The sequence below is a fragment of the Myotis myotis genome, unplaced genomic scaffold (genome assembly GCF_014108235.1).
Source record: "Myotis myotis isolate mMyoMyo1 unplaced genomic scaffold, mMyoMyo1.p scaffold_m19_p_4, whole genome shotgun sequence".
Classification (NCBI taxonomy): Eukaryota; Metazoa; Chordata; class Mammalia; order Chiroptera; family Vespertilionidae; genus Myotis; species Myotis myotis.
The window spans coordinates 27,871,409-27,892,023 of record NW_023416346.1 but is presented as its reverse complement, the minus strand read 5'-3'; the positions used below and the strand labels follow the sequence as shown (position 1 = coordinate 27,892,023).

The 20,615-nt window shown below is 43.3% G+C and overlaps 1 protein-coding gene across 1 annotated transcript; it reads left to right on the top strand.

Moving 5' to 3' along the window:
* Window positions 1–4,651: 4,651 nt before the first annotated feature.
* LOC118653276 (zinc finger protein 449-like) lies at window positions 4,652–20,388 on the top strand. The gene is made up of 4 exons (XM_036303970.1): window positions 4,652–4,763; window positions 15,919–16,114; window positions 18,288–18,386; window positions 18,653–20,388. Exons 2-4 carry the CDS (start codon window positions 15,973–15,975, stop codon window positions 19,366–19,368), a joined length of 957 nt encoding a protein of 318 aa, XP_036159863.1. The 5' UTR covers window positions 4,652–4,763; window positions 15,919–15,972; the 3' UTR covers window positions 19,369–20,388.
* The last annotated feature ends 227 nt before the right edge of the window (window positions 20,389–20,615 follow it).

Here is a 20,615-nt window from a genome sequence, read left to right as displayed (position 1 = left end):
AGCCATCCAGGTTGAGAGAACATCAATTGCAGAGGCAGTGAGGTTCATTCTGCTTAGGCACTGTTGATGAAGTCTTTGCCTAAGCTCTTTTTAGAGGTAATATATTTTTTTCTGCAAAGAAAGCAGGTCAATAAGATAAGTGGATACACATGATGAAATCATATGCTATACTTGGAAGTAAAAGATTGGATATCCACACAGCAAATATACAGATGAAGAAAATAAGAAAGAGGATGAAATCTATATAGTAAAGCACCATTTTGATAAAATGAAAGTAGGTGCACAGGACATTAGAAGTCAGGTTTTCACTGTCCCCAAAATAAGTTACAAATAAGCAAGAAGGTAAGAATGAACCCTGTGGTGCTGTACCACACTTGGAGTCAAAGGCTGAATAGTCTGTCATGTTATGAATCATTCATAATTTATGTATCTATGCAGCCCCTTTTCCTAGAGTTATTGGGTGCTTATTATGTGCCAAGGTTATTTGTAGTGTTTGCCTGCCAATGGGCAAGGGTTTCCCTATGATATACACTCAGGAGTCATAATGTGAGCCAAAATGTGTGCATCTTGAACACTTATTAGCTAATCCCATTTTCCAAAGTATCAGCAGCAATCATATGCCTTCCATCAGTGGATAAAAGTTGCACCACCTGTCCTGTCCTATTCTCTATATAACCAATTAAAACTTTTGCCAGTCTGAGAGATGTGAATTGGCATGTCATTGTGCATTTAATCTACATTTATTTATCCAGTTACTGATGAAGCCAAGCATCTTGTATTTTTTTAAACATATATTTTCATTGCTTTCAGAGAGGAAGGGAGAGGGAGAGAGACATAGATACATCAATGATGAGAGAGAATCATTGATTAGCTGCCTCCTGCACACTCCCCGACTGGGGATGGAGCCCAGAACCCGGACATGCACCGTGAGTGGGAATCAAACCGTGACCTCCTAGTAGTTCATAGGCCAATGCTCAACCACTGAACCACAGCGGTCCCGCATGCCGATTATCTTTTCGATGTCTATTGGCAATTTGGTTTCCTTCTCTAAGAACTGCTTCTTTCAAATCTTCTGGCCACTTTTTTTTTTTCTGTCCACTTTTCTATTGGACTGTTTGGTAGAAATAAAAATGATTTTTAGATTGATTTTATATCTAGCATGCTTGCTAAACTTTCTTAATAATTTGAATGATTAATATGTGAATCTCTCAGAGGGGGGTGGGTAGGAAGAGATTAGCCAAAGAATTTGTAAGCATACATGCATAACTCATGGACACAGACAATAGTGTAGTGAAGGCCTGGGGCAGAGGGCGGGGGTCAGGGCAAATAAGGAGGACATATGTAATACTTTCAACAATAAAGATTTAATAAAAAATAAACATTAAAAATATCTGAAATTGAACATCAAACTAAGACCCGAAGCATGGAGGCATGGAACAGACTGACATACCTCTATGTGGGGTTGGGGAGATGAGGAAAGATAAACCGAATAACTTATATGCATAGCCCATGGACATGGGCAACAGGGTAATAAAAATCTGGAGAGGATAGAAGCTGGGAGGAAGGAGTTGGAAGGGGAGAAATGAGAAATATCTGTAATACTATCAACAATAAAATATGTTTTAAAAAATATCTGATTCTTTGTGCTTTCTAAGTAGAAAATCCTATAATCTGTAAAGAATGACAGTTTTCTACGTTTTTCCCCCTAACCTTATATTGATTTTTTTTTGCATTACATATTTTTTTTGCTTACAAAGTCTTACCCAGGATAGTTCTTATTCCAAATATCTATCTCACTAACTCTCTAACTTCCTTCAAGTCCTTGTTCAATTATTAATTTTCTAATGAAGCTTATTCTGACTACTACTCTATTCTAACATACAACTTGCCACCCTTCCCCAGCACTCCAGAACTTCTTTTCCTGGTATATTTTTCCAAATTTTCAACATACCATATGTTTTACTTATTTATTGCTTTAGCATCTACCATTTCCTCAAGCCACAAGAATGTTATTTCTACATGGACCAAAGTTATTGTCTTTCTGTTCATTGATTTATTCCAAGTGCTCAGGAGAATATATTAGTCAGCACTCAACAGATATTAATTAAATGAATGAATAAATAGAAATGTATTTGGCAGAGTAACTGGCTAGCATAATGATGTAAGCACTCAAACATGGTAGTAATGCCCGGCCGGAATGGCTCAGTGGTTGAACATCGAACTATGAACAGGAGGTCATGGTTCAATTACTGGTCAGGGCATATGCTCAGGTTGCAGACTCAATCCTCAGTTTGGGCGTGCAGGAGACAGCTGATCTATGATTCTGTCTCATCTTCTCCCTTCTTCTCTGAAATCAATTTTATATATATATATATTACACACACACACTGAGTTGCCAGATTATTATGACCACCTGACGTCTGTAGGCAAATTAGCTATAATTTTGCGCTGAAGTTGCTAGAGGGCCAGACCATTATAAATAGGGAAGCAGGTTGTTTACCATGACAATAGAAGTGATTTTTTTGAATGATAAAAAAAGAAAAGAAAGATACTAATTCAAAAAGACATATGTACTTTTATGTTCATTGCAGCATTATTTACAACAGCCAACATATGGAAGTAGACTAGGTGTCCATCAACAGATGAATGGATACAGAAAATGTACATGCGCGTGCGCACACACACACACACACACACACACACACAGGAATATTATGCACCAATAAAAAAGAATGAAATCTTGCCATTTGCAACAACACAGACAGACCTGGAGGGCACTATGCTAAGTGAAATAAGCCTGGCAGGCAAAGACAAATACCTTATGGTTCCACTTACATGTGGAATCTAAAGAACTAAAACAAGCAAAGAAAATAAAACAAAAATAGCCTCATAGAAAAACAGACCAAAAGAATGGTAACTAGAAGCGAGGAGGTATGGGGAAAGGAGGAAAGAGGTAGGGGAATATAGTCTATAATATTTTGATTAGTGTACACAGTGACAGATGATTACTAGAATTAGTGTGGTGATGACATTGTAAGGTATAAATATATTGTACTATATTGTACACCTGAAACTAATAAAACCAATATAAGATTGTATACAGTTATATTTAGAAAAAAATAAAATTAAACAAATTTAGAACAGGATATGTTGAAATAGCAGAGGTACTTTTAGAAAGAGGACCAACTAATCTCCAGGCGATTTAATTTATTCATTGAGACAAAATCAGCATACTATAAATATCACTCTCTAAAATGTAAAATTTTGTGATTTTAGTATATTCATAAAGCTCTGCAACCATGTAACATCACTACCTATTCCAGAAGAAAACAGACACCCATCAGCAATCATCACTATCATCCCCAACACCACGAGCCCTGGCAACCACAAATCTCAGTTTTGGCTCTATGGGTTTGCTTATTTCGTACATTTCCTACACATGGAGTCCTACGATGTACAGTACTTTGTGACTGACTTCTTTCACTTAGCACACTGTTTTCATAATACATGTGTTAGAAGGCATCACTACTTCATTCTCTTACGTGGCTAAATACTCCCCCATTGCACAGATATGCCACTTTGTTTATCCAATAATCAATGGATGGACATTTGTGTTGTTTCCTCTGGTGTGTGTGTGTGTGTGTGTGTGTGTGTGTGTGTGTGTGTGTGTTAATCCTCGCCATTGGTTTTCTTTTTAGAGAGAGAGTTGGGGGAAGGGGGTGGGGAGAGACAGAAAGAGAGAAACATGGATATGAGAGAGACACATTGATTGGCTGCCTGCCACTGGCAACCAGGAATCCTGCCTGCAGTGGAGGTATGTGCCCTTGACCTGGATCAAACCAAGAACCTTCATTCCTCGGGTTGACGCTCTAACCTCTGAGCCAAACCAACTAGGGCTCTGTTTAGCTCTTATTAATAAAGTTGACATGCATATTTGTGGACACTTGCTTGCGTGGACATACTTTGAGCTGTCTTGGATATATATGTACTAGGGAGTGAAATTGCTGATTCACGTGGTCCCTACATTTTTAGAGGCATTTAAACATCTAATAATTTAATAATTCTACCTGGTTCATTATTTCTTTCAAGTCTGAGGGCTCTCGTGTTTCATAAACTCCAAAAGGGTCAAAACGCAAATTTTAGAGCAACAACGGGCGAGTCAAATCGCAGGAACACTTATTAAAATGCTCTTAATGCGAGTGTCAGGAGCTCAGGGTTTGGGGGTGCAGGTGAGAAATCTGAGTTTGTTCGTTTGTTTTTAAATATTTTTATTGATTTCAGAGAGGAAGGGAGAGGGAGAGAGAGACAGAAACATCAGTGATGAGAGAGAACCACTGATTGGCTGCCTCCTGCACGCCCCCTACTGGGTGGGGGTCGAGCCTGCAACTGAGGCCTGTGCCCTTGACCGGAATCGAACCCGGGACCCTTCGGTACTCGGGCCGACGCTCTATGGACGGAGCGAAACCGGCCAGGACCGAAGCCTGCGTTCTGAACCAGCTCTCCAGGAGTCTCCTGCCACCGAGGGCACAGCCGGGGCCTCCGGACACCCAAGCGTTCCCACCCCCACCCGCTCCTGTCGCCTCGCGCGCAGCCCGCCACTCACAGCTCTAAGACCCTGTTGGCCCCGCCCCCAGAGCCACTCGGAGGAAAACGCCGGTCTGCCCGCGGGTGGCACGCAGTCGGCCTGGCGGAGCCTAGGCTGATGGACGCCTAGGGCCCGGGACCGCAGCACCAGGACCAGCCCGCGAGCCCGCGGTCAGGAAGTGAGTCCCTAGGGACGGCGGTGGGGGGAGGGGGGCTCCGGTGGGTGCGCGGAGCGGACTCCGGGACGCTCCTTCCGACGGCTCGCCCGCCGGGGCACCGTCCTGGCCCCGGGCCTGGGAGCGGGCGCGGCGCGGGCGGCTGCTCCTCACCGTGCGTGGGAATGTAAGTGGGGGCGCGTCCCGTCCCAACACGGGCGCGGGGATGGAAGGCGCGGAGGCGCCCGGTGCCGGTGCGGTCCCTCCACCGAAGGCCAGGAACGGCGGGGCCGGGCAGCGAGCAAATGGGCTTTGGTCCCTTTCACAGTCGGGGGCGTGTGGCGACAGTGGGGGCCACCCCACCCCCAACCGGGAGCAGGACGTGAAGGAGGGTGGCGGCCAGGCCGAATTACCGTCCTTTCGCGGGCTAGGGGTGTGGAAAGGGGGGAGGGGCGGGCACATGTCCCGGACCCCAAACGGGGGCTGGAAATGAAGGGGGGGTGGTCCGGGGCACTGTTTAGCAGGGGTGGGCAAACTTTTTGACTTGAGGGCCACAATGGGTTCTTAAACTGGACCGGAGGGCCGGAACAAAAGCATGGATGGAGTGTTTGTGTGAACTAATATAAATTCAAAGTAAACATCATTACATAAAAGGGTACGGTCTTTTTTTTCAATAGTTTTATTCGTTTCAAACGGGCCGAATACGGCCCGCAGGCCGGAGTTTGCCCACGGCTGGTTTAGAGCTACAACAATATACACTGAGTGGCCAGATTATTATGACCACCTGACGTTTGTAGGCAAATTAGCTATAATTTTGCACTGAAGTTGCTAGAGGGCCAGATCATTATAAACGTCTGAATAGCACAACATACCTAAGTATCGTTGCTGATCAAGTTCATCCTATCATGTTGATGGCGTATCCCAATGGAGATGGCTTCTTCCAACAAGACAGTGCGCCATGCCATGGTGCTCGTATTGTGCAGGGGTGTTTTTAAGAACAGGAGGGAGACTTTACCTTGCTTAGGTGGCCCCCACAATCACCAGATCTCAATCCAATTGAGCATTTGTGGGACAAAGTTAAAAGAGCCATCAGGCAGCTGGTTCTACAACCATCTAATCTCACAGAACTGGACAGTGCTATTCATCAGGCATGGTGTCAGATTCCTCGCATCACCTTTCAACATCTCGTGGAGTCAATGCCAAGAAGAATTGCCACAGTATTGAAGGCAAAAGGTGGCCCAACGAAGTACTGATGGGGTGGTCATAATAATCTGGATATATATATATATATATATATATATATATATATATATATATATAGGCTGTTAAATCGCGTTGTGTACCCATATCTTCAGAAAAAAATCACTTCTACTGTCATGGTAAACAACCTGTTTCCTTATTTATAATGGTCAGGCCCTCCAGCAACTTCAGCGTGAAATTATAGCTAATTTGCCTACAAACGTCAGGTGGTCATAATAATCTGGCCACCCCGTGTGTATGTGTGTGTGTGTGTGTGTGTGTGTGTGTGTGTATGGCTTGGAATAGCACCTGGTACTTAGCGTGCTGAACATGATAGCTGTCTTTTGTTATTAATGCAGACCAGATCCTGATGGCCTACTTTGGGTAGTGTGTTTTTGTCATGAGAAAGACCCTGGGAATGCCAATGCATATGAGGTTCCTGATGATGTTGGCTCAACTATACATACCTGAAGTGGAGAAAAATGAGAGATTGATAAGTTGCTGCCTTTGCAGGGCATGGCTCTTGCTAAGATGCCCATAACTGCAGGTGACTGAGGGTTACTAAAGGCTATGTGAACTTTCGGGTTTCCTCACTAGTATAATAAGTATTACTCTGGCAATGTACCTAGGACAGTGGTCAGCAAACTGCGTCTCGCGAGCCACATGTGGCTCTTTGGCCCCTTGAGTGTGGCCACGAAGTTTCAATCGCACTGTACGTGCGCGCCTGCACTTGGTATTTTGTGGAAGAGTCACACTCAAGGGGCCGCAGTTTGCCAACCACTGAGCAATGATACGGTATTTTATTTTTTTTTAAGATATTTTTTACTAGAGGCCCAGCGTGCACGAAATCATGCACGAGTAACTCGCTTCTGCTTGCCTCAGCTGGCCACCCCCACCATTGCCACTCCTAGCTCACAGTCTGCCCCACCCGCTGCAAGAACCGCTGCTTGTTTGGTTGTGACGGCATTACAGTGTGACGGCCACAAGCCTTTTATGTAAGAGACTAAGGGCCCAGTGCATGAATTTGTGCACCTTGAAAGGAACTGTGGGCCATGAGGCTACAGTGGGCACAGAGGTGGGTCTCAGCCCATCCTCTGCACCCCCGCCTGGCCCCTCCCACCATGGCCTCCTGGTCCCCTGTCGGCAAGCAGCCCCATTCCTGCCATGTGCTGACAGCACCACCCCTGCTCATACCTGCTGCCGGCACTGGCCCCAGTTGTTCTGCGACATCAGCCGGTGCAAGTGGGGGGCCGGTGCTGTCAGTGGGTGTGAGTGATGGCTGTTGCCCCAATTGCCGCTCAGGAGCAGGGGGAGGTGGAGAAGCCCTCAGGGGCAATCGGGGCCGGCAGCCGCCACTCGCACCTGCTGATGGTGCCGAGCGACTGGGCCAGGTGCCGGGCACTGGCAGCAGGTGTGAGCAGTGGCTCTGGCATCAGCTGCAGATGCGAGTGGGGCCGGTGCCAGCAGTGGGTGTGAGCGGCAGCTCTGGCGCCGGCAGCAGGTTCAAGCTGGGTCGTCGCTGGCAGCAGATGCAAGCGGCAGCTCCAGTGCCGGCAGCAGATGCGAGTGCCAGGCAGGACTGCAGCAAGTGAGAGCAAAGAACTTTCAGTAACCACCAGGGGCTCACCCCCATGACAGGGACCAGTGCCTCGCTTTGGTTTGGCACCCCTGCTCACCTGTCCACCATCCCACTGCAGCCAACTCCCACCATGTTCCGTGTTCTGCTGCCTGCTGCCTACGCCCGCCATGCTCCGTTCGCAGTCCCTGGTGATCAGTGCACATCATAGCGACCGGTTGTTCTGCCATTCGGTCTATTTGCATATTAGGGTCATATATATATATATATATATATATATATATATATATATATATATATATAATTGATTTCAGAGAGGAAGGGAGATGGAGGTAGAAATATCAATGATGAGATAGAATCATTGATCAGCTGCCTCCCCCACGCCCCACACTGGGCATTGAGCCTGCAACCCAGGCATGTGCCCTGACCAGGAATCAAATTGTGACCACCTGGTTCATAGGTCAACACTCAACCACTGAGCCACACCAGCCAGGTGATGTGCTATTTTAATAAATTTCAACGTAAATATCCACTGACTCTAGTGCCTACCATATTGGATAGCAGTTCTAGAGGTTTTATGGATGGGTTTGGACATTTTATAAACTTTTTGGAAATTGGATTCAGAATTGGAAATGTGTGTAATTTTCTAGCAAGTGAATCCATGGCTTTCATCAGATTTTGTTGTTGTTGCTTTATATTGTAAGATGTCTCACAATATGTCAAAACTTTTCCTACATATAAATAAGTATGTTTCTGGGAATGTGAGTGATTTTTAAACAATATGTCTAACATTTTCATCCAAATAAATCTTTTTTTTTTGCCAAGATCACTTTTATTTAAATCGTTGCATTTACATTTTTAACATACGTTCATTTTCCTTTTTATAGTTTATATTCAGCATAGTTTTGTATTACTTTCAATTGCAGAGCATAGTAATTAGACAATCATATATTTTAGAAAGTGTCCCTTCCTCAAATTTCTAGTACCCATTTAGCACCATACATAGTTATTGCAATATTATTGACTATATTTCTTATGCTGTGGTTCAATCCTCTGTGATTATTTTGTAACTACCACCTGTACTTCTCAATCCCTTCACATTTTTCACCCAGCCCCACAAACTGACTCCTGTCTGGAAAACATGAGTCTGACCTCTGTTTCTATGAGTTTGTAGTTTGTTTGTTTATATTGTTCTTTTGATGTCACATATAAGTAAAATCATATGGTATTTGTCTTTCTCTTACTGACTTATTTCACTTAGCATGATACCCTCTAGGTTCATCCATGCAAATGGTAACATTTCCTTCTTTTTATGGCTGAATGATATTCCATTATATATATAGGTACCACCACTTTTTTAAAAGAATAGTTCACTGATTTTTTTTTTTTTAGAGAGAGGAAGGGAGTAGATAGGAACATGGATGGCAGCACACAACATTGATAGACTGCCTCCTGCACCCCTCCCCCTACCTGGGATCAAGCCCACAACCCTGGCATGTGCCCTGATGTGGAATTGAACAAGCAACCTTTTGGTATTCAGGATGACACCCTACCAACTGAGCCACACCAGCCAGGGTGAACCACCAATTTTTGTATCCATTCTTCTATTGATGTGCACATGGGTGCCTTCTATATCTTGACAATTATAAATAATGCTGCAATGAACATAGGGGTGCATATAGTCTTTCAAATGAGTGTTTTGGATTTCTTCGGATACATACCCGTATGTGGAACTGCTGTCTCATAAGGCAATTCCATTTTTAACTTTTTGAGCAATTCCCATACTGTTTTTTTAATTGTTTTATTGCTTAAAGTATTACAAAGAGTATTATATATGTCTCCTTTTTTTTCCCCTTGACCTTCCCCTAGCCTCCCATACCTCCCAGTGTCTTGTGTCCATTGGTTATGCTTATATGCATGCATACAAGTCCTTCGGTTGATCTCCTACCCACCCCCCCAACCCTCCCTGGCCTTCCTGCTGTAGTTTGACAGTCTGTTCAATGTTGCTCTTCCATAATGTGTGCACCGATCTGCATTTGCACCAACAGTGCACAAGGCTTCCCTTTTCTCCATATCCTAACCAACGTGTATTGTTTGTTGATTTATTGATAATAGCCATTCTGACAGGTGTGAGGTAATGTCTCATTGAGGTTTTAATTTGCTTTTCTCTGGTGATTAGTGACATTGAGCACTTTTTCATATGTCTGTTTATCATCTGTATGTCCTCTTTGGAGAAGTCTCTATTAAGATTCTCTGTATATATATTTTTTTGACTGTGAAAGACATAGGTTTATTAGGACTTCTAGGCTGCTACCTGTGAAGTTGAACCATGAAGCCCCATCTGGCCTGAGGCCTGGCTGAACCGGGGGGGCCCTGGTGCTATTGTTTTGCATGACACCCAGACTTTCCAAATACAAGGTTTTTTTGTTTGTTTGTTTGTTTGTTTATTTTTGTTTGTTTGTTTTTGATTAATTAAATCTTTATTGTTCAGATTATTACAGTTGTTCCTCTTTTATCCCCCCCATAACTCCCCTCCACCCAGTTCCCACCCCACCCTCCTCCCTCACTCCCCACCCACTGTCCTCATCCATAGGTGCACGATTTCTGTCCAGTCTCTTCCCGCATTCCCCTCATCCCTTCCCCCCCCCCAAGAATAGTCAGTCCACTCCCTTTCTATGCCCTTGATTCTATTATAATCACCAGTTCATTCTGTTCATCAGATTATTTATTCACTTGATTTTTAGATTCACTTGTTGATAGATGTGTATTTGTTGTTCATAATTTGTATCTTTACCTTTTTCTTCTTCTTCCTCTTCTTAAAGGATACCTTTCAGCATTTCATATAATACTGGTTTGGTGGTGATGAACTCCTTTAGCTTTTTCTTATCTGTGAAGCTCTTTATCTGACCTTCAATTCTGAATGATAGCTTTGCTGGATAAAGTAATCTTGGTTGTAGATTCTTGGCATTCATCACTTTGAATATTTATTGCCACTCCCTTCTGGCCTGCAAAATTTCTGTTGAGAAATTAGCTGACATTTGTATGGGTACTCCCTTGTAGGTAACTGACTGTCTTTCTCTTGCTGCTTTTAGGATTCTCTCTTTATCTTTTGCTCTTGGCATTTTAATTATGATGTGTCTTGGTGTGGTCCTCTTTGGATTCCTTTTGTTTGGGGTTCTGTGTGCTTCCTGGACTTGTAAGTCTATTTCTTTGACCAGGTAGGGGAATTTTTCTGTTATTATTTCTTCAAATAGGTTTTCAATATCTTGCTCTCTCTCTTCTTATGGCACCCCTATAATTCAGATGTTGGTACGCTTGAAGTTGTCCCAGAGGCTCCTTACACTATCTTCGTATTTTTGGATTCTTTTTTCATTTTGCTTTTCCGGTTGGGTGTTTTTTGCTTCTTCGTATTTCAAATTGTTGACTTGATTCTTGCGATCCTCTAGTCTGCTGTTGGGATTCTGTATAATATTCTTTATTTCAGTCAGTGTATGCTTAATTTCTAGTTGGTCCTTTATCACAACCTCGAGGGTCTCATTAGATTTCTTGTAGGTCTCATTAAGTTCATCGGCAGTTTCTAGAAAATTCTTGAAAAACCTTAAAAGTGTGGTTTTGAACTTTATATCCAGTAGTTTGCTTTCCTCCATTTCTGTCATTTGTGTCCTTTTTCTTTGTCTCCTCATTTTTCATGCTTCCCTGTGTTGATAAAGTGGTTTTCTGTGCTAAGTGTCCTCTAGGTCCCAGTGGTTCAGCCTCCCCAATTACCTGAGGAGGACACTCTTGGTGCACCCCCTTGTGGTCTTTGTGCACAGTCTTGTTGTAGTTAAGCCTTGATTGTTTAGGTATCACTGGGAGGAATTGACCTCCAGGCCAATTGGCTATGAGAATCAGCTGTGTCTGCAGTGGGAGAACTTCTGTGCTGGAGACACCCCTCCGGGGCAAGACTTGCTTCAATGGGGCTTTGGTGCTCACTGAGTCTGCCCCCTGAGTGTGTCCTTTATGGTTCCACGGAGCTGCAAACTGGATGGTCCCACTCTGACCTCTGGGTGCACTGGCTCCTGGATCTCTAGGGAAGTGATAATCTAGCCTCTGCCTTAGGCTATCCAGCAAAAGCCTCCCTGCAGGGCTTGGGCGGGGCGGGTCTCACGGGATCAACAGGGTGGAGCGAGCAGTTATGGCTGCTCTCAGTCCTACCCTCAGAGGCTCTGCTCCTCAGTGTCCTGGTAATCTCTGCAAGCCCCTCTGAGAGAAAGCTGCCCTCGCCCGATGCCAGACAATCCTGCTTCTCCTGTATGAGTCTGGGTCCCCAGAGACTCGCCCGGAACTGGAGCTCAGAGCCTGAGACTCCCTCCCAATTGAAAATGACAGCCGCACCCTCAGCCGCCAGCCCGCTCTGCATGGGCCTCTGTACCTTAGTATTTCACTTCCGCACTGCGCCTCCTCTGAGTCTCGGTATGCTTTTCTCTTTCTTTCTAGTTGTAGAATTTCCACTCAGCCAGCCTTCCTGTGGTTCTGGATGATGTCCGTTCCATCTTTTAGTTGTATTTTTAAAGTGGTTGTTTGAGGCAGCAAACTCCGGTGTTTACCTATGCCGCCATCTTGGTTTCTCTTTTCAGATTCTCTATATTTTTAGTTGGATGAATCATTATTTTTTGTTGTTGAGTTGTATGTGTGTTTTGTTTTTTTTTTAATTAATTTTGAATATTAACCCTTTATTAAATATATCACTGGGAAATATCTTTCCATGTTCAGTAGACAGTCTTTTCATTTTGTTGAAGGTTTTCTTTGCCATGTAAACACTTCTTAGTTTGATGTAGTCCCATTTGTTTATTTTTTCTTTGGGTTTCCTTGTCCTAGGAACTATATAGAAAATATATTCCTAAGAGAAATGTCCAAGATTTTACTGCCTATGTTTTCTTGTAGTAGTTTTAAGGTTTCAAGTCTTACATTTAAATCTTTAATCCATTTGGAATTTATTCTTGTACATGGTGTAATAAGGTGGACTAGTTTCATTTTTATTGTATGTATCGCTCCAATTTTTCCAACATCAAGCCCACAGTCTGGGGATGTGCCCTGACTGGGAATTGAACCGTGACCTCCTAGTTCATAAGTCGATGCTCAACCACTGAGCCACTTCAACCACTGAACCACGCCAAGGGGTCCTTTTAACATTTTTGTCAGATTCTTAAAACTACCCAAAAGAATATAATCTGCTTCTTAAGGGCTTTGCTAAAAAGCAAGCATTTAAGGGAGATAAGGATCCCCTTTGATAAGCAATGCTGTTTCTCTCATTTGCGCTTTCCTCAGCAGTAGGTGTCTACCCCCCAGGAATTACACAAAGAAACACATTGGAACCTGGGAATTTAGACAGCAGGTAAATTGTACATTGCCGGAAGGCAGCAGTGATGACTGTCTTGGGTTCTGCAACCCAGGCCTCCTTGAATCTGGGCTCAGTGCTTCAGGGGGGTGATAATGACCCTGAAGTCTTCCATCAGCGCTTCAGGCAGTTCCATTACAAAGAAGGAGTCAGGCCTACTGATGTTTTCAACAAACTCCTGGAGCTTTGCTCTGAATGGCTGAAGCCAAAGATGCATTCTAAGGAACAAATGGTGAAGCTTCTAACTTTGGAACAATACCTAACAATTATGCCCCAGGAGCTAGAGACCTGGGTGACAGAACAATGCCCGGAGAGTAGAGAAAGAATTCTGTCACTCTTAGAAGAAATACAGATGAAACCTGAGACAACAGAGACAAAGGTGAGAAAAGAGTTTGGGATCTGGGGAACTAGACCAAAAGGGTATCAGAGGCAGGTGGGATTGGATCTGACATTTGTCTCTGTGTCATTCTTCAGCCCAAAATTTCTGCACAGTCCTTTTCATCTCTCTTCTACTGGAGAAAACATATGGGTCAGTGGTTTCCAACCTCATCTTAGCCAATTCTCCTCTGTAACAAATATTGTCTAATGTCCCAGTAAATATACTTAAATGAAATTCACAGGTAACATAACCTACCTATAGTCATTCATCAAAAAACACTGGTGTTATGCTTTAGGGTCTGCAGACCAGATCCACCCACAGCATGTTTTGTATACCCCTAAGCTAATAATGGATTTGAGCTGTTAAAGCATTGTTCAAAAAAAGAGGAAGAAGGAATGTGGCACACAAAGCCTAAAATATTTACTATACGATCATATTTACTATATGATCTTTGCAAACCAAGTTGGCCAAATCTGAGTCAAGTGGAATCCAGAAGAAATATAAAGGAATAGTAGGTAGTTTATTATAAACTAAAAACTTGCCAAAACTGGTTTGGCTCAGTGGATAGAGCGTCAGCCTGTGGACTGAAAGGTCCCAGGTTCGATTCCGGTCAGGGGCATGTACCTGGGTTGCGGGCACATCCCCAGTAGGAGATGTGCAGGAGGCGGCTGATCGATGTTTCTCTCTCATCGATGTTTCTAACTCTCTATCCCTCTCCTTCTCCCTTCCTCTCTGTAAAAAATCAATAAAATATATTTAAAAAAAATAAAATAAACTAAAAACTTTCCAGTGTGTACATGACTGGGCTTGAGCACATCAGAATATCTGATGAAGTTGTCAGATGCTTGCCTCTCTGCACAGACTCACTGTAAAGGTGACAGGCAGTTATTAAGATGAATACAGCTTAAACACTATGAACAGTGCTGCTGATGATTGTATGATTTTCCAAAGGAGAAAAAAATGAATGAATCTGACTAAATAGTGGTATAGTCTTATTTTAAAAAACTTATTTATTTTTCTTTTTTTTAAAATTGTATTTATTGTGTGATTGGTCAATAGAGTCATATAGGTTTCAAGTATACATTTCTATGATACATGCATGATAAGTATATTGCATTGTGTAGCCATCACCCAAAGTCAAATCTTGTATTCAATATTATTTTGTATTAGTTTCAGATGTACAGCATAATGGTTAGGCAATCATATACTTTACAAAGTGTTTCTCCTGATATTTCCAGTACCCACATAGCACCGTACATAGTTACTACAGTATTATTGACTATATTTCCTTTGCTGTACTTTACATCACCATGACTTTGATTTCCAAAGGAGTGCTTTCCCAGAAAATTCAAGTCATGCTAACATTTGCAAAAATATTTTGTGATTATATGACCAGCAGTGTGAGGTTCTTGACAGATTCTTTTTACCTACATGAATATTTGAAGGTAGGTGGGGCACAGGAGCAATTCTGCACTGTGCATTATCTATACTTGTGTCTCTGCCCACTAATTCTGATAGCCACCACCTGCCATCATTTCCAAAACACGTCCTGGGAACGGTGACCCTGTCCTCTGAACAGAACCACCCAGTAAAACGTTTTTGGGACATATGATAGCTGAGCACAGGGCAGCATTTTGGAGATGGGAGGGAGTACTTCTTGTTGGGCATTAGGGGCAAAGGAGTCTTGGGTATAGATGGGGCTCTGCAGTTAGCCTGTATGAAGGATTCTTCCAAAGTTTCCTGCCTCCAGGCTGGAATGCGTTTATGGTTTCCCTTCCTTTCTGTGTCTCTTTGTTTGGCTTTCTACAAGAGACTATTTTCTTCCTGTGGTCTAATCCTGCATTATCAGTATGGTAGGCAACAGCCAAAGGTGAGTCTTGAGTACTAGAAGTGTGGCGAGTCCAAATTGGGATATGGTATAAGTATAAAATGCACACCCCATTCAGAAGACTTAGGGTGAACAATAAAGTAGGTAAAATACCTCATTAATAATTCTTTATACTGATTACATTATGAAATTACTAGAGGCCCATTGCAGGAAGATTCCTTCAAGAATAGGGCTTCGCTCCCGCCTCTGCTCCCTCCCGCCGCCTCCTGCCACTGCCTCCCGCTGCTGCTGCCCGCCACCGCTGCCCCTCCACCCCGCCATGCTCCCGCTGCCCTCCCTGCCCCAGCCACTATGCCTGGTTCCGCTCCCGCCTCCCGCCTCCACCGCCTTGGCTCCATTCCTGTCTCTGCCACCTCTACTTTGCTCCCTTCTGCAGCGCTTGGCTTCCTTCTACATTGTCTTCAGTCTTCACTCCCAGCTGGTATATGCAAATTAACTGCCATCTTGGTTGGGTTAATTTGCATATAGTTGCTCTGATTGGCTGGTGGGTGTAGCGAAGGTACAGTCAATTAGCATCTTTGTCTTTTATTAGTGTAGATGATATTTTAGATATTCTGGTTTAAATAATGCTTATTATTAAGATTGACTTTATCTATTTACTTTATTTTTCATATGACCACGGGAAAATTTTTAATGATTTGGGTGGCTTGCATTATATTGCTACTGGGCACTGCTGGTCTAGATAGATTTTAGAGTGATGGGTTCTGGAATTTCCTCCAGATTGATAGCCAGGAAAAGCTCTTGGAAGATCCAGCAGTAGTCGGAATAGCAGACATGATACCAAATATCCACCTGGAGGTACCCCCATTCCAAGCAATGGAAACTGTCTCCGAGGCCCCACTGGAAGATGTGTGGATCCCACAGGAGCCATCCTATGGTGCTGCTTGGGAAGACCTGCCCTTTCTGGAAACTCCTGGTAAGGCAAAGATTTTACTTCTTTTCCTTGATTTCTCTTTTGATAGCTCAGGAGCTCTCCAGGGGTGGGGTTGGTTAGAAACACTGAATAATGGATGAAAATGGATAGCTTTTATAAATAGGGGGAGGAAACATCCCTTGGGGAATAGCTGCCCACAATGTCCATTATTAGATTGAACAGGATTCAAAAGCTCTTAAGATAATGAGTCTGCTCAGCAAGGAGTCTTTCACCAAGAATATTATAAAGGAAATTGAGGGGAGTATGTGTGATATGAATAAAGATTAATTTTCCCAGCCAATTTTTATTACTGGAATCTGTGGTCAGAAGGGTGTGAGATGTGTGAAAGGGGGATGGTTAGTGCCCTTAGCTGGCATGGGCTGTGAGCATAGGTTGGGGAATGTAAACTAGTGATAGTGTCGGGAGCTGGGCTTTGAGAGTCCAGACAGTGGAGGTTGAGGGCACCTGGTCCTCAAAGATGTGAGTGTTAGAGAGGAGGGATGTGGGTGGGGTGAGGTTGGCAGACAGTGAAAAAGTGCATGAGGTTAACAACTACCAAGGAGCTCAATTTGGGCCAGCCTCTTTGAAAACTGTCTCCTGGGAGTACTATACTGGGGAGAGGAAGTAAGGTGGCAGCTCTCAGTCCTTTTTGGTTGGGTGCTGCACAGAAAGGGGCAGCAGGACTAATGGTAAGTCCATGAGACACAGCTGCCTGGTGATATAATACTCCTGGCCTTGTTCTCATGGGTGCTAGAGTCTGCCTCCAGGGCTGCTTTAGCCCTTGACTAGTCTCGTCTTTGACTGCCTTTCACCTGAGGGACAGGTGTCTGAGTTGGTTTCATGGTCACCTGTGATGAAATCTATAGCCTCAAGAGTATCAACTCTATGCTCTATGTACAGGATGGGAACCACCATGTGAACACATCCTGCCATCCTGAACTGGTTTTCAAGTCTCTCTTACTGGGTATATTCTGGGCCAACAAGTTTCTGGCACCCTAGGCTCTGCTTCTGTCCACCCCCCACTTTTGAGATCCCTCACACTTTCACTTGACAGCAGCTCTCCTCTGATGCACGACCTCCAGTTTTATTTGACCTGTGCTCCTACCCCCTCATCCCACCATTATCTTTGAGACACAGCATAAACAAAATAAAGAGTTGTATTTTAAATTATCTTTGTTTGAAATATATGGCCTTTTCATTGTGGAAGTAGAAATAAGGTATTTTAGTCGATGTCCTGAAAGTTAAATTTTCCTTCACATTAACATTAGCCAAACTAACGTGCTCATGTCATGTCATAAACCCTAATATTGAAACATTGCCTTGTATTTCAATCTGAAATGAGCCATTTCCAACCCACAGTTTACTGCAGAGCAGTAAACTTGAACAGAGCTGAGGAAGGTGTGTGGAAAGAGGCAGGAGCCACAGCGACTCTCACTGAGGGGGCAGTGGTAAGACCTAGGAGGAGAGTGAATGTAGAAACAACTTCTGGTTGTCCTTAGATTGACAGTGAGAACCACTTTTTGATGATTATTTTTGTTAGTTTCCAGAGAATCAACTTCTAGACTTCTGCTGAAGCAGACATATACAGATTATTATTGCTGTTGCTGACCTACCTCAGTTGCTATCTTAATTTGAATATCTCTTACTAAAATTATTCCAGTAACCATTCCTAACCCCCATACTTTGGCATATCTCTCTCTCTCTCTCTCTCTCTCTCTCTCTCTCTCTCTCTCTCTCTCTCTCATTGCTTGACAGTCAATAAGACAATGTTTGTCAGTTTTAATAGGGTAACACTTTAGGAAGATTGAATTCATGTTCTGGCCCTCACCTACATAATTCCATTCTCAAAACAGATATGGAACTCATTCAGTGCATTGACTTCACACCAGAATTGATTCACTTCCCTTCCGTAGACTGGAGGAAAATATCTTTGAACTGAGCAGAGTAGAAGATCTCGCCCCCAACACACCTACCCCCACCCCGCCATTTGGGTCTTGTTCTTATCCTAAAAAACAAACAAGCACAACACAAAGGGCTTGTCAGAGGCTCCTGGTGAAGCAATGCTGAGAAGGTAGTAGGGTGATCTTGAGAGGCCATGTGTCCAAGAAGAGACCTGGACTCTGGAAAAACCTGTGTTGACTCAAACTATCCTTCCTCCCATCTCTCCTATGGCCAGAATACCCATCACCAAAGCTTGCAGCTGAAGAGCCTTGCGGGCAGGAATTACAGGATTGCAAGGAACTAGAAGAACTGGACTTTTTTGACTTCAACCTAGGTAAGTGAGGGTTCATGGAATGCTCGGGAAGATAGGAGAGAAAATTAATCTTTACTCCCAGGGTAACAAGGTTTGGGATGGCACTTGGAAGAAGTTTGTATCTTCCCAGTAGCGTTGAGTATAACTCTTCTGTCACTAGCTCTCCATTCCTCTTGGAACATGGTGGCATCTGTAATTTCTGTTCAGTCTTCATTTTGATATTGGGAGAGAAAATGTGTCAAAGCGGAAAAAACTGGAGAGTATGTACCTATTTTCTGTTTCTTTAGATGGAAATGTACTTCTTGATACCAATTTTCCAGATGACTTCGAAGAGCTAAGCTACCTAATGGGAAATCCCGCAGAGCAGCTACTCAGAGAGCACACACTGCCACTCTATGATCAGAATCCTTCTGCAGGAGAAAGCGCTGAGAGCTTCAACCAGGAAGAACCTCTCAACCCCATGGGCTATGCACAAAACAGTGCCCCAAAGAAGCTACACCAATGTATTCAGTGTGGGAAAGATTTTCTTTCCATAAAGGTCTTTAAGGGGCACCTGAAAATTCATTCAGGAAAGCTCCCTCATGGGTGCCCTGAGTGTGGGAAAAGATTCCTTCGTAGGTCAAACCTGCAAAGGCATCTTCGAGTTCACACAAGGGAGGCACCCTATAAATGCAGCGTGTGTGAGAAGCGATTCACTCAGTTGTCACACCTCACAGAACACCAGAAAACCTCTTCTAGTCAAGGAGTGTCCACTTGCCCCGAGTGTAAGTCGCGATTTTGTAATAGAAAACAATTTATGCAACACCTAAAAATCCACACAGGTGGAAGACCCCACAAATGCCAGAGTTGTGAAAAAACATTTAGACGCCAAACAGACCTTAATTTGCACTATGCGTCACACACTGCAGAGAGACCATTTACATGTGAGTATTGTGGGAAAAGCTATAGGCAGAGATCCAGCCTTATTTTTCATTCAAAAAAACATTCAGGGGAGAAGCCATAGAAGTGCACCAATTGTTCTACAAGCGTCCTTAAGAAAGCCCACTTTAATATGCACTTTAGAGAAGAACTCTTTGAAAATTTGTTGAGGGAAAAAGTTCCTAAAAAAAGTGACAATAAGCTACCAAAGCTTTAACTTGCACTAGGCTGACTTGGAAGAACAGTTTTGTTTGAGCTTATGCATTACAACAGCTTTGTATTTTGCTGTGTTTAAAACTTACCTTCCAAGGCACATAAATTCTAGAGTATTCACTCATTCATGCCACTGTTCTAGACATGATTTATTTTTCTGTCTAGGCAAGTCTTTCTTAATCTTTATGATGAAATGTCTTTGTGACAAGCCAACCACAATATCGGTATGAGTAGGGAACATATAAATGCTGGCATTCCTTTTCGATCTAGGGTCAGTATTCCAATAGATGGGTATGTGCCCAATTGACCTGTATCTGTGCAATAGTTTAGTCACGTGGAAATGGCTATGCTGTTTCTTTATGATTGCCACTGACTAGTACTTGGAGCACCATGCGGATGCTTCCCTGACAGTGCCAACAAGCACTTCCCTTGACTCCCACTTACACCACATGTCAGAATCTCCTGTGCACCCACTGCTATGTTTATGCATCATTTGAGCCTTGAACACAGTCCATTTCTGAAATATGGAGCACTTTCAAAGGATAGGGGAAGGAAAGATGTCCAACTCATACAGTACTGGGAAGGGCAGAGAACCGTACCCACCACACAAGTACTAGGAATATTGAGCGGCTTATAGAAGGGTGGAGACCCTACCTGGAACGAACTACCTGTAAATTCTGTGTTTTCTTTCTTTGCTCTTTGGAATGATGAGAGCATTGAATGCTACAAACTTTAAGCCTAGCTAGGATCACATGCCACAAAACTTGTTTAATGTTCTGTTTGTGATTTTACAATTATTTGTTATTATAGTTTTCATTTTATTTCCTTTCTGTCCCAAGAGTTAAATGTTGTTAATTTCCTGTGAATTTTTGGTTACAATGCAAGTTATTAATAAACGTGGTTCATTCTACTTCTGTTTTAAAGTTTATTAGGTTTTCTTGAAGATGCGTGTCTTATGACTGCAGAGATTAAGGGCTCCATTTGTAGGGTACTTCCTAGGAGAGGAATGGTTGTGCCATCGGTTTATAGCTATTCACCTTCTCTAAATACTGCCAAAATGTACGACACATATCCCTTCCCACTCCTTGGCTTCTGGTTTCACTCACCTACTGGTGTCCC

What these genes read in the sequence shown, in the direction of transcription:
- LOC118653276 (XM_036303970.1), top strand. Translation starts at nt 15,973, where the DNA reads ATGATACCAAATATCCACCTGGAGGTACCCCCATTCCAAGCAATGGAA. An exon ending in GCCCTTTCTGGAAACTCCTG is followed by an intron (nt 16,115 to 18,287) that starts GTAAGGCAAAGA and finishes TCCTATGGCCAG; the next exon opens with AATACCCATCACCAAAGCTT. An exon ending in CTTTTTTGACTTCAACCTAG is followed by an intron (nt 18,387 to 18,652) that starts GTAAGTGAGGGT and finishes CTGTTTCTTTAG; the next exon opens with ATGGAAATGTACTTCTTGAT.